General features: G+C 41.8%; 1 protein-coding gene across 2 annotated transcripts in view; it reads left to right on the top strand.

Moving 5' to 3' along the window:
* Nucleotides 1–272: 272 nt before the first annotated feature.
* The window catches only part of LOC115225215 (coiled-coil domain-containing protein 57-like), a 71,636-nt gene continuing 57,933 nt past the window's right edge, over nt 273–13,975 (top strand). The window contains exons 1-5 of one of the 2 annotated variants that reach the window (XM_029796156.2): nt 273–480; nt 9,062–9,140; nt 10,501–10,655; nt 11,595–11,763; nt 12,912–13,033. In XM_029796156.2, the coding sequence (XP_029652016.1) occupies nt 9,064–9,140; nt 10,501–10,655; nt 11,595–11,763; nt 12,912–13,033 (523 nt within the window). In that variant the 5' untranslated portion in view covers nt 273–480; nt 9,062–9,063. Of the gene's footprint in view, nt 481–9,061; nt 9,141–10,500; nt 10,656–11,594; nt 11,764–12,510; nt 12,543–12,911; nt 13,034–13,975 lie in introns of those variants that run through there. The other variant, XM_036514091.1, reaches the window with a different exon arrangement.

The raw sequence follows: 13,975 nt of genomic DNA, 5'->3' as shown, positions 1-13,975 counted from the left end.
AGATATATATATTTATATGACGCGGGGGTAGCTACCTTCAGCTTTCGTTTACCAAATCCACTCACAAGGCTTCAGTCGGCCTGAGGCTATTATAGTAGAAGACACCTGCCCAAGGTGTCACGCTGTGGGACTGAACCCAGAACCATGTGGTTGGCATGTAAACGTCTTACCAAACAGTCATGCGTGTGTCTACAAAAAAAAACCCATATAAATGCTTAATAGCTTCTTGTATGATATAAAAGTCCACCGTAACACGAAAGAAAGACCGTTGTCCTCGGACAGAATAACAGAATGATATTCTTACATTTAGCATTTATCGAACAGAACAGCATTGTTACCATAGTTACAAACTCCCGCTAAAAATATGACAACAAAATGTTTAATTTCAGGTGCGTAAATGACGGCGGTGGCAGCTTTTACTCCTGATATTTATTCCTTTCGAAGTGACTGTACCTTTCTTGTTGTTGGTATTTCTTTTAGGTACGTAAGAAAAACAAAATGATTCATTCTTGAGGTGTTCCTGTACAATAGAGTCGGAAATTATTTTGGTTATCGACAGAAAGAAAAACTAACAAAAATACCGTAGTTTTTTTCGATGTGTATGTTTGAAAAACTGCAGATAGAGTTTCTGCAAAATAACGATAATAATAATTACAATGATTCTTTTTAAATTTGGCACAAGGTCTGTAATTTTAGGGGTTGGGTCAAGACGATTACATCAACTTATTTTATCGACTCTGAACGGACGAAGGATAAAGTCAACCTCGGTCGAATTTGAACACAATACGCAAATGGACGGATCCGGCATGTTAAATATTTTGTCATCTCATTGCCTTATTAACAGTAATAATAACTCTTTCGGATCTTTTCGGTTTGAACGGCAGTTTTTTAACATAATTTCTAGGTCACTAAAAAAATATATGTAAAGAGAGAGAGAGAGAGAGAAATAGATGGAGTGAAAGAGAGATATAGTGCAAAGATATAGAGAAAGATATGGATCTTTTCGGTTTGAACGGCAGTTTTTTAAAATAATTTCCACGTAACTAAACACTTTTAAACTTCGTATACTGGTAGAATGTGTTTATAAAACATCTTTTTCTCTTGGCTTTATTGAGAAAATTCTATAGTTTGTAAGATATTTGTTGTTGTTTTTTCTTCAATTTCTGCAATTTCAACCAATCAATGACGTCCATTGAGGTAAAAAAACATTCTGGGCCGTATGAATATGTCCCTCGTTTTAGAAACACATTGGGTTTATTTACATTTGTGAAGAAAAAAAGATACCCTTCCCTCACCCCTAACCCTAATCCTAAAACAGATTGAAATGTAATAGATCGATACTAGGGTCATAATTATGGGTGACAATTTCATATGACACCGCTAGAAAAAAACTGCCGGTCAAACCGAAAAGATCCACTCTTTCTACTATAGACACCAGGCTTAAAATGTGGCAGGGATTAAGTCGGTTACATCGGACCCCACTGCATGCGTGTTCGACTAGTATTTACCGTATTTTAACGTGTATAATGAGTCCTTTTTGGAAAGACACGCTCTGCCATTTTCTCCCAAATTTACTCTCTTATTTGTTTCAGTCATTTGATTGCGGCCATGCTGGAGCACCGCCTTTAGTCGAGCAAATCGACCCCAGGACTTATTCTTTTGTAAGCCCAGTACTTATTCTATCGGTCACTTTTGCCGAACCGCTAATAACAGCAGCATCGGTTGTTAAGCGATTTGGGGGGAACAAATACAGACACACAAACATACACACACACATACATATATATATATATATATATATACATATATATATATATATATATATATATATATATATATATATATATATATATATGTTACTTGAAGCCTTCGACGAAATAGAAGGGGGCATAGCTACACATGGGGTAGAAGATAACTGGGCGCTTCTAAGGGACAACCTGCTGAAAGCCACTGACCAGATCTGTGGCTGGTGCAAAGTCCCCACAAGACCCAAAATAACGTGGTGGTGGAACAATACTGTTGACAGGGCTATTAGACAAAAGAAACAGGCTTGGAAGGACTGGAAGAACAGTGGTAGCAGGGAAGTGTATCAGACTGCAAGAAGGGAAGCTAGGAGGCAGGTTTATTTAGCCAGAGGGGAAGCAGATAGGAAAAAATTTGCCAATGTCCTGCGCCGTGAGGATGAAAGACTTGAGGTATTTCGTATAGCAAGACAGTGTGTGAAAGAGAATCGTGACGTGGTAGGAGAAAAATGTGTTCGCACGGATGACGGCTCACTTGCGCTAAATGAGGATGCAAAGAGAGAGGTTTGGAGAAGCCACTATGAAAGGTTGCTGAATGAGGAAAATGAATGGGATAAAGAGAGTCTGCCAAATGTTGACCCAACAGAGGGACCAGCAATCCGAGTTGACAGTTCCTTAGTAGATAAGGCAATTAAAAGCATGAAAACAGGGAAAGCCCCAGGCCCATCAGGAATTACTGCAGAGATGCTCAAAATATCTGGTAGTGTCGGCTATAGCCTAGTCACCCGTATAGTTAACCAGGTGATACACGAAGGAGTCATTCCCAATGACTGGTGTAGCAGCATAATAGTCAGCTGCTACAAAGGTAAAGGTGACGCCCTAGATACAAATAGCTACAGGGGTATCAATCTGCTGGATCAGGTAATGAAGGTTACGGAGAGGGTTATAGCCCAACTAATTAGAGAGTGAGTTAGCCTAGATCAGATGCAGTTTGGGTTCGTGCCAGGGAAAAGTACTACTGATGCTATTTTCATGGTAAGACAGCTGTAAGAGAAATACCTAGCCAAAGACAAGCCCCTATACCTGGCTTTTGTTGATATGGAGAAAGCCTTCGACAGGGTCCCCCAATCCCTCATCTGGTGGTCAATGAGGAAACTAGGGATAGATGAATGGTTAGTGAAAGCTGTATGAGCCATGTACAGGGACGCTGCTAGTAAGGTGAGGGTTGGCACCGAGTACAGTGAAGAATTCAGGGTAGAGGTTGGGGTCCACCAAGGTTCAGTCCTCAGTCCCCTCCTATTTATCATAGTCCTCCAGGCAATAACGGAGGAATTCAAGACAGGATGCCCCTGGGAGCTCCTCTATGCTGATGACCTTGCTCTAATTGCTGAGTCTCTATCAGAACTAGAGGAGAAGTTTCAGGTATGGAAACAAGGTTTAGAATCGAAGGGCCTTAGAATCAACCTAGCCAAAACCAAAGTCCTAATAAGTAGGAAGGTAGACCAATCACAAACGCCTTCAGGTAGATGGCCCTGCTCGATCTGTAGAAAAGGTGTAGGTAGAAACTCTATAAGATGCACCAAGTGTAAGCTATGGACACATAAGAGGTGCAGCAATGTCAAAGGAAGGCTAACTAGGAAGATGGTTTTTGTATGTGGCAGATGCTCAGGAACAATTAACACTGAAGATGCTCTGAGACCAACTTCCGTCACTTTCCAGGGAGAAAAGCTAGAAGTAGTTGATAGTTTCCGTTATCTAGGTGACCAAGTCAGTAGCGGGGGCGGGTGTGCTGAAAGTATAACTGCTAGAGTAAGAATAGCCTGGGCAAAGTTTAGAGAGCTCTTACCCCTGCTGGTGACAAAAGGCCTCTCGCTCAAAGTAAAAGGCAGACTGTATGATGCATGTGTACGTACAGCCATGCTACATGGTAGTGAAACTTGGGCTGTGACTGCTGAGGATTTGCGTAAGCTCGCAAGAAATGAAGCTAGTATGCTCCGATGGATGTGTAACGTCAGTGTTCATAATCGACAGAGTGTAAGTACCTTGAGAGAAAAGTTGAACCTAAGAAGCATCAGTTGTTGTGTGCAAGAGAGACGTTTGCGCTGGTATGGTCATGTGATGAGAATGGCTGAAGATAGTTGTGTGCGAAAGTGCCACACCCTGGCAGTTGAGGGGACCTGTGGAAGAGGTAGACCCAGGAAAACCTGGGTCGAGGCGGTGAAGCACGACCTTCGAACTTTAAGTCTCACCGAGGAAATGACCAGTGACCGAGACCTTTGGAGGTATGCTGTGCGTGAGAAAACCCGGCAAGACCAGTGAGAACAGTCAAAATCGAGATCAAACCAATTGAGGCCAATCAACATCAGGGCCCCCGTGCAGGTGACACGTAAAAGTACCATCCGTTCGTAGCCGTTTGCCAGCCCTGTCTGGCCCCCGTGTAGGTGGCACGTAAAAGCACCATCCGTTTGTGTTCGTTGCCAGCCTGGCCCCCGTGCCGGTGACACGTAAAAGCACCATCCGTTTTTGGCCGTTTGCCAGCTCTGTCTGGCCCCCGTGCCGGTGACACGTAAAAGCACCATCCGTTCGTGGCCGTTTGCCAGCCCTGTCTGGCCCCCATGTCGGTGACATGTAAAAGCACCATCCATTCATGTACGTTTGCCAGCCCTGTCTGGCCCCCATGTCGGTGACATGTAAAAGCACCATCCGTTCGTGTCCGTTGCCAGCCTCGCCTGGCCCCGTGCCGGTGACACGTAAAAGCACCAACCGTTCGTGGCCGTTTGCCAGCTCTGTCTGGCACCTGTGCAGGTGGCACGTAAAAAGCACCCACTACACTCACGGAGTGGTTGGCGTTAGGAAGGGCATCCAGCCGTAGAAACACTGCCAGATCTGACTGGGCCTGATGAAGCCTTCCAGCTTCACAGACTCCAGTTGAACCGTCCAACCCATGCTAGCATGGAGAACGGACGCTAAATGATGATGATGATATATATATATATATATATATATATATATATATATATATATATATAAAAGATGAAGGAAATGGGTGGGGGGTGTTTAGAAATGTCAATTTTTGCCAATTTTTTTGCAGATTCGTATTCCCTGAAGCTGAAAAGGGAGATTTGTGTAGAAAAAAAAAATTTCTTAAGGGTGTTTTTTTTTGTGGTGGACAGGCGGAAGTTTTCCCCACCTTTTTTGTCAAAAATTAGGTTAAAATGATATGAGGGTTTCTTATACATGGATAGTATTGTAATCCCTTACAAAACCTTATTTCTAAATTTTAGGACCCCAAAATTAGGGGATTCCTTAAGCACGTTAAAATATGATATTCCATCGACCCCTGAAAAAATAAAAGGCAAAATTGACCGTGGTGGAATTTGAACTCAGAGCATTAAGTCAGATGAAATGCCAAGCGATTTTGTCCGGCGTGCTAACAATTCTGCCAAGCTCACCTGCCTTCATTGCTTTTGCTGTTGTACTTGTGGTAGTTGTAGTGTCATTTCTCATTCCTTTTTTTTCTTTAATAATCACTAGGGTACTCTCTTTTACTCTTTTACTTGTTTCAGTCATTTGACTGTGGCCATGCTGGAGCACCACCTTTAGTCGAGCAAATCGACCCCAGGACTTATTCTTTGTAAGCCTAGTACTTATTCTGTCATTCTCTTTTTGCCGAACCGCTAAGTTACAGCGATGTAAACACACCAACATTGGTTGCCAAGCGATTTGGGGGGGACAAACACAGACACACAAACATATACGCACACATACACACACATATATACATATGTCTACCAAATACACTCATAAGGGGGAATGAAAAGTTCCTGGTTTGGAGGAGAAAAAATACTGGAGAATCAGTTAATTATGATTTTATTCAACATCATAAGCGGAAAGTGTAACCTCTGAAAAGAGCTGTTCTTTGCTCCTGCTCCAGAGCGTCGGCTGCGGGGTCACTCCAAAAAGCTCTATCTGCGACGATTTCATCTCAATCGAAGGAGAGGGGCTTTCTCCGTCCGGGTTGCGGATCCGTGGAATAAGCTGCCGGACGAGATAGTGAAGATGCCGACGACCGCTCAGTTGAAAGTCTTCTTTGACCAGAAATGGCCTGAACTCTTTGCATGAACACCACCCTGTACATAACTCCATGTCCCCCTACATGGCCTTGCTTTTTGCTTTTTGAGCCAAAAAATTAACTTAACTAACTTAACTTATGACCTGGCAACGCTGGGTCATAGTGCTAGTGCATGCATATACAGCTGCATGCGTGCACACATACACGCGAGTACTGTCCAAATCTCCGACCAATCAAACAGGTAGCATGACATTCAATTGGTGTATCAAGTTTCGGGCATTGTGATTGGGTTTGGGATAAAAAATTCACAAAAAAGTCACTTCTATTGATTTTTTAATGGCTTTGCAGGGTGACTGGGGAAATGTAAAGATGTGCACGACCACCCTTGGACGGTTTTGAATGACCATAGAAAGTGCGAACCCTCTAACTGAAAAATTGTGGATTTGTATAAAGGGCACACACGCAAACATTTTGCCCTTTATATGTATATTTAATGGCCTTGCAGGGTGACTGGGGAAATGTAAAGATGTGCACGACCACCCTTGGGCAGTTTTGAATGACCATAGAAAGTGCGAGCCCTCTAACTGAAAAATTGTGGATTTGTATAAAGGGCACACACACAGACATTTTGCCATTTATATATATACTAGCAGAATTACCCAGCGTTGCTCGGGGCTGAATTGCTTGAAAGTACTGTTAATGATTGCACTGAATTATGATGATTATTCAGGTAAATATTGATATAAGTTTACGCTGGGAGATGACTTAACGATCAAACGTGTGCCATTGCATTGTTTTGGGGGAACCAAATTTCTGATGAGCATTATAGGGGCACCAACTTTAAGTTTGAGAATGTGTGGTGTTAGTCCAGGGTGCTCAAAGGAATTGAGTACCTCTATTGGATAGTTGATGACGTCCTGTGGGTCAGGAGTTGTATTGATAGACTGATATACATAGACTTCCCCAGGAATGAGTTTTAGCATTCATCATCAATATGGTGAACAGTTTTATTCCTCAGGGCCAGTATAGCCTTTTGGCCAATCCAATCCATATTCTGATAATTAGCTTGTAGATCTTGGAACACTGCATCTCTGAGATCAGAAGGCGTCTTAACAATGGTACAAATGGATTCGATGGCAATATTACCATTTTCATCCCCTGGTATTTTGCCTTCACCAAGTGCAAGGAGGGTGTGAGGAAATGCTGCTGATGTGATATTACGTCGCATATGAGCATGCATATTGGTGTGAAGTTTGAGAGTTACTTCCCTTTATTTAAAAAAATATGCATTAAAATGGGAGAAAATGATGGTAAATTATTTGTAAAATCGTAGACTCATCGTAGACGCGCGCTAATACCCAGAAGGGCTCGATATGAATTACGACTATAAGATACTCGGTTTTGGTTAAACTGCATCGCAAAATGTGGGAGTAGTTAGGAATCTAAATCGGAGTAGACAGACACACAACCTTTCTTTTATATATAAAGATTTTCGTCCGTCCTAAAAAACTTTGTGCGGAGTGAATGGTTACCTCTATGGAAATATATACACACACATTAATCATACATGTGTGTATAGATGAATATATAAATACATTTATATATCTATATACACTTTTGGGCGATCTTTCTGCTACTTGGATATACTTTAGATCTTATATTCGTCCAATTCGTCCTAAATAACTTTGTATGGAGTGAATGGTTACCTCTATGGAAATATATACACACACATTATACATACATGTGTGTGTCTATATACACTTTTGGGCGACTGCTACTTAGAGATAACTTTAGATGTTATTTTCGTCCTAAAAAAACTTTGTGCGGAGTGAATGGTTACCTCTATGGAAATATATACACACACATTATACATACATGTGTGTATAGATGAATATATAAATACATTTAAATATCTATATACACTTTTGGGTGATCTTTCTGCTACTTGGATATACTTTAGATCTTATATTCGTCCTAAAAAACTTTGTATGAATTGAAAAAGAAAATTAATTGAAATTTTTAAGAAAGGAATTTGTTTACATACATGAATAGTCCTTCTTGTTGTGAATATTAATTTGATTAATATGAACTGAAAACCATTGGTGTAGCATATAAGACCATAGGTGATCTATCAAAAAGGATGACCAGTTTGACTTGCTCATCCCTGTCACACACTCACACACACGCACACACACACACAGACACACACGTACCCTCACACACACACACACGCACACACACGCACTCACACACACACACACACACACTCACACACACACACACACACACACACGTTAGCTTACAATTTTATTTATATATTTGCGTGTCTATGTGTGTAAAGAGGAAGTGGGAGTAATTTGCAGAGGGAAATGGTAAAATATTTAGTTTTCTCGAATTTTTTCTGAAATGGGGGTGAAATTGAAAGAAATTTTGTATGCCATGACCGAATGGAAGTACTTTGAAAAATCATAGGTAAACTCTAATTGAAGAAATTGTGTTTTTAGTAAATCGTTATGTATTTATTTGTTTCTGTTTGCTATGTTGTTTTTTTTTTGAGTAGTGGTTTAAGGTACACTTCTCTCATTTTATATAAATACTTTCACTTTAATCATTGCACACTTGCAAAGAGAAAGGAGGAGAAATTAGGGTGATAGCATGAGTGAAGCATTTCGCTCCGTTTGTGTGTGTGTGTGTGTGTGCTGTAACCCACACTAAGAAAAGCACTTCACTTACACACCACAACATGAGTTTTCTCGAAATTTTGCTTAATTGGGGGTGAAATTTGAAAAACTGTACCTGGCACGACCCGATGAATTCTACTCTTAAAAATGCTAAGTAAATTGTAATTGAAGAAATCCTATATTGTAGATTTCTATAAGAGACAAAGGGAGGCAGATAAAATCTGCCTTTTATAATAAGAGATTTAATAGCTTTGCGGGGTGACTGGGGAAATGTAATGATGTGCAAGACCACCCTTGGATGGTTTTGAATGACCTTAGAAAGTGCGAGCCCCCTAACTGAAAAATTGTGGATTTGTATAAAGGACACTCACACAGACATTTTGCTGTTTATATATATAGAGATATTCCCCTGTCAGATTCACACACTTATTGCAGGGGTCCTTCAGTTTTTCTAAGCCCTGTAAAAGAAGTCAAACGGTCAGGCCTCCAACTAGGCCTTTCACAATACCCTTAAAACCAGGAACTTTTCAGCACCCTGTCACATATATGTTTCTTTTCTTTGGCAGGTATGGAAACTTCCACAACAAATTGGGACCAGCTGATTTATGAAAAGGGTCAGCAATGGCAGGAAGCCTTCCAACAGAGGTAAAGTTATTTTCTGTTAAATAAAAAGGGTCACTGTCTTATCCAATCATTTTCCCTTAAAGCTAAATACCTTCCTGCCTACAACATCGTCTGCAGATGAACACCACCAAACACTTGACTCCCAAATTCCTTCTCCTGCATTTCTTATTTCTTTATTGCCCACAAGGGGCTACACACAGAGGGGACAAACAAGGACAGACAAAAGAATTAAGTCGATTGTATTGACCCCAGTGCGTAACTGGTACTTAATTTATCAACCCCGAAAAGATGAAAGGCAAAGTCAACCTCGGTGGAATTTGAACTCCCAACATGAAGACAAACAAAAGACAGCTAAACATTTCGTCCAGCATGCTAACAATTCTTATTTCTTTATTGCCCATAAAGGGCTAAACATAGAGAGGACAAACAAGGACAGACAAACAGATTAAGTCGATTATATCAACTCCAGTGCGTAACTGGTACTTAATTTATTGACCCTGAAAGGATGAAAGGCAAAGTCAACCTTGACGGAATTTGAACTCAGACAAAATACCGCTAAGCATTTTGCCCTGTATGCTAACGATTCTTATTTCTTTACTGCCCACAAGGGGCTACACACAGAGGGGGCAAACAAGGACAGACAAATGGAGTAAGTCGATTGTATTGACTCCAGTGCTTAACTGGTACTTATTTAATCGACCCTGAAAGGATAAAAGGCAAAGTCGACCTTGGTGGAATTTGAACTCAGAACGTAACGTCAGACGAAATACTGCTAAGCATTTCACCCGACGTGCTAACATTTCTTATTTCTTTATTGCCCACAAGGCATTATACATAGAGGGGACAAACAAAGACAGACAAAGGGGTTAAGTCGATTATATGAATCCCAGTGTGTAACTGGTACTTATTTAATTGACCCCGAAAGGATGAAAGGCAAAGTCAACCTCGGCGGAATTTGAACTCAGACCGTAACGTCAGACAAAATACCGCTAAGCATTTCGCCCGGCATGCTAATGTTTCTTATTTCTTTACTGCCCACAAGGGGCTACACACAGAGGAGACAAACAAGGACAGACAAACGGATTAAGTCAATTGTATCAACTCCAGTGCTTAACTGGTACTTATTTAATTGACCCCGAAAAGATGAAAGGCAAAGTCGACCTCAGCGGAATTTGAACTCAGAACACAAAGACAGATGAAATACCGCTAAGCCTTTCGCCCGGCATGCTAACCTTTCTGCCAGCTCGCCACCCTCTCCTGCATTTCTCTTGGTAGGTTGTTTTTCAGTAAGCCACATGCCCTCACCACACACACAGACACATGGAGTCTCGTCCTTCATTTCTCCCCCTGCCGTTCAACACCATCCCTTCTCTTTCTGTAGAGTGCTGGCCTTGGAACACAACGTTCAGGAGAAAGAGAAAGTCATCGAACAGCTGCAGCAGAAATACCTGCAGTTGAAAGAGTCTTTCAGTTACAACCTGCGGTTGATTGCACAGCGGGACCAGGAGCTGCAACAATGGGAGATGCAGGTCAAAGGTCAGTCACAAGAATCATTTCAGTTTTTTTTTTTTTTTTATAATTTTTATCTTTTTCTTGTTTCTGTTGTTGGTCTGTGGTCATGCTACAGCACTGCTTGAAAGAGTTTTATTGAACAAACTGGCCCCTGTACCATGTTTTTTTTCTCTTTTTGGCTGTGTGGTAAGTAGCTTGCTTATTAACCCCATGGTTCTGGGTTCAGTCCCACTGAATGGCACCTTGGGCAAGTGTATTCTACTATAGCTTCGGGCTGACCAAAGCCTCATGAGTGGATTTGGTAGACGGAAACTGAAAGAAGCCCGTCGTATATATATATATATATATATATATAATATATATATATATATATATATATATACATATATGTGCATATGTGTGTGTGTCTGTGTTTGTCCCCCCCCCCTCCAATATCGCTTGACAACTGATGGTGGTATGAAAGTGGTTCAGCTCCCTGGCATATATAATGAAAGAATTGTGGTTATTGTGGTGGTGGTGGTTGTAGTGGTGGTGGTTGCGGCGGTGATGGTGGTAGTGGTGGTGGTTATTGTGATGATGGTGGTGGTGGTGGTGGTGGTGGTGGTGGTGGTGGTGATGGTGGTTTGTGGTGGTGGTGGTGGTGGTTGTAGTGGTGGTGGTTGATGTGATGATGGTGGTGGTGGTTGATGTGATGATGGTGATGGTGGTAGTGGTTGCGGTGGTGATGGTTGTAGTGGTGGGGGTTGATGTGATGATGGTGATGGTGGTGGTGGTTATTGTGATGATGGTGATGGTGGTGGTGGTTATTGTGTTGATGGTGGTGGTGGTGGTTGCAGTGGTGGTGATGGTGACAATGATGACAATAGCAATAATGATTAATGTCAGTCTGTCTGTCTGTTTGTCCACCTTTGTCTTCCTTCTTAATTTGTTTTTTCTTTCCCCCTCTCTGTTCTTCCGTTCCAGACTTAAGCGCCAAGCTCAATGCAGCCAATGCCTTGAAGAGTGACTGGAAAATTGAGCAGGAAAAATATGAAGAACGCTTCAGACGCATGGAACAGCAAAGAACGGAAGAACAAACGTATTGGCAGAGACAGTTGCGACAGAGGGAGGAGGAGATGGAGGTGTTGAGGAGGTAGGTTTTGAAAGGTGGTGGGAGGAAGAGAGAAAAAAGAGAGAGGTGGAGGGAGAAACTGGTAGAGAGAGGAGGAGATAGAGATGTTAAGAAGTGGTGGGAGGAAGAGAGAAAAAAGAGAGAGGGGAAAGGGAGAAACTAGAGAGAGGAGATAGAGATGTTAAGAAGGTGGTGGGAGGAAGAGAGAAAAAAGAGAGAGGTGGAGGGAGAAACTGGTAGAGAGAGGAGGAGATAGAGATGTTAAGAAGGTAGGTTTTGAAAGGTGGTGGGAGGAAGAGAGAAAAAAGAGAGAGGTGGAGGGAGAAACTGGTCGAGAGAGGAGGAGATAGAGATGTTAAGAAGGTGGTGGGAGGAAGAGAGAAAAAAGAGAGAGGTGGAGGGAGAAACTGGTAGAGAGAGGAGGAGATAGAGATGTTAAGAAGGTAGGTTTTGAAAGGTGGTGGGAGGAAGAGAGAAAAAAGAGAGAGGTGGAGGGAGAAACTGGTAGAGAGAGGAGGAGATAGAGATGTTAAGAAGGTGGTGGGAGGAAGAGAGAAAAAGAGAGAGGTGGAGGGAGAAACTGGTAGAGAGAGGAGGAGATAAAGATGTTAAGAAGGTAGGTTTTGAAAGGTGGTAGGAGGAAGAGAGAAAAAGAGAGAAGTGGAGGGAGAAACTGGTAGAGAGAGGAGGAGATAGAGATGTTAAGAAGGTAGGTTTTGAAAGGTGGTGGGAGTAAGAGAAAAAGAGAGAGGTGGAGGGAGAAACTGGTAGAGAGAGGAGGAGATAGAGATGTTGAGAAGGTAGGTTTTGAAAGGTGGTGGGAGGAAGAGAGGGAGAACTGGTAGAGAGATGAGGAGATAGAATGAGAAGGTAAGGTTTTTGAGTGGTAGTAGGAGGAACAGAGAATGAGAGGGAGAGAAACTGGTAGAAAGAGGATGTTAAGAAGGTAATGATTAGAGAGAGAAAGAAAAACTAGCTGAGAGAGGAGGAGAGAAAGATGTGAGAAGGTAAGAATTTGAGAGATGGTGGGAGAAATAGGGAAAGAGAGAGAGAGACTGGTAGAGAATGGTGGAGGTATAGATGTTGAAAAAGTAAGGGTCTGTCCTGAGTAAACTGAAAAAAAGCGATGGGCCCAAATTTAACGTGATGTTATCTGCGTACAATTTTAGGGGCAAGATGTGTAAACTGGACGAGGAACGAAGACATTGTGAGGAAATGAAGAGAGCAATGGAATGGAATATGGTGGAATCACAGGAGACCATTCTGGAGGAACGCAGACGAATGGAGCAAGGCAAGTACGCTGTTTGTATTTGGACATGTGTGTGTTTATGTATGTCTTTGTGTGTGTGTGCACATATGTTTGTGTGTGTGTGTGTGTGCATGTGTTTGTGTGTACGTGTTTATGTGTGTGTTCATGCATGGGTTTGTGTGTGTGTGTATGTATATGTTTGTGTGTGTGTGTTTATGTATGTCTGAGTGTATGCATGGGTTTTGTGTGTGTGTGTGTGTGCATGTGTGTTTATGTGTGTCTTTGTGCGTGTGCATGCTTGGGTTTGTGTGTGTGTGCGTGTGCGTATGTATATGTTTGTATGAGTGTGTTTATGTATGTCTGTGTGAGTGTGTGCATGCATGGCTTTTTGTGTATGTGCGCATAGGTTTGTGTGTATGTGTGTGTGTGTGTATATGTGTGTCTGTAGTTGTATGCATGGGCTTGGTGTGTGTGTGTGTGTGTTTGCATGTGTGCATGTGTGTTTACGTATGTCTGTGTGTGTGTGTGTGCATGCATGGGTTTGTGTGTGTGTGTGCGTATGTATATGTCTGTGTGTGTGTGTATGCATGGGTTTTTGCGTGTGTGCGCATGTTTGTGTGTACGTGTGCATGTGTGTTTATGTGTGTCTGTAGTTGTATGCATGTGTTTGTGTGTGTGTGTGTGTGCGTATGTATATGTTTGTGTGTGTGTTTATGTATGTCTGAGTGTGTGCATGCATGGGTTTTTGTGTGTGTGCGCATAGCTTTGTGTGTATATGTGTGTGTGTTTATGTGTGTCTTAAAAATTCCTCTGTATTTAAGAAACGAACAAAAGCCATTCAATTCACTTCAACATTTAAGTTTAATTTGTCAAAATATTTTCCTCGCTTTAAGACCGCGACCTGTTCACTGACAAAAAAGTTTAATTTGTCAAAATATTTTCCTCGCTTTAAGACCGCGACCTGTTCACTGACAAAAAAGTTTA

The sequence above is a fragment of the Octopus sinensis genome, linkage group LG27 (genome assembly GCF_006345805.1).
Source record: "Octopus sinensis linkage group LG27, ASM634580v1, whole genome shotgun sequence".
Lineage (NCBI taxonomy): Eukaryota > Metazoa > Mollusca > Cephalopoda > Octopoda > Octopodidae > Octopus > Octopus sinensis.
Note: the sequence above shows the minus strand (reverse complement) of the source record. Positions and strands in the feature narration are given on the sequence as shown.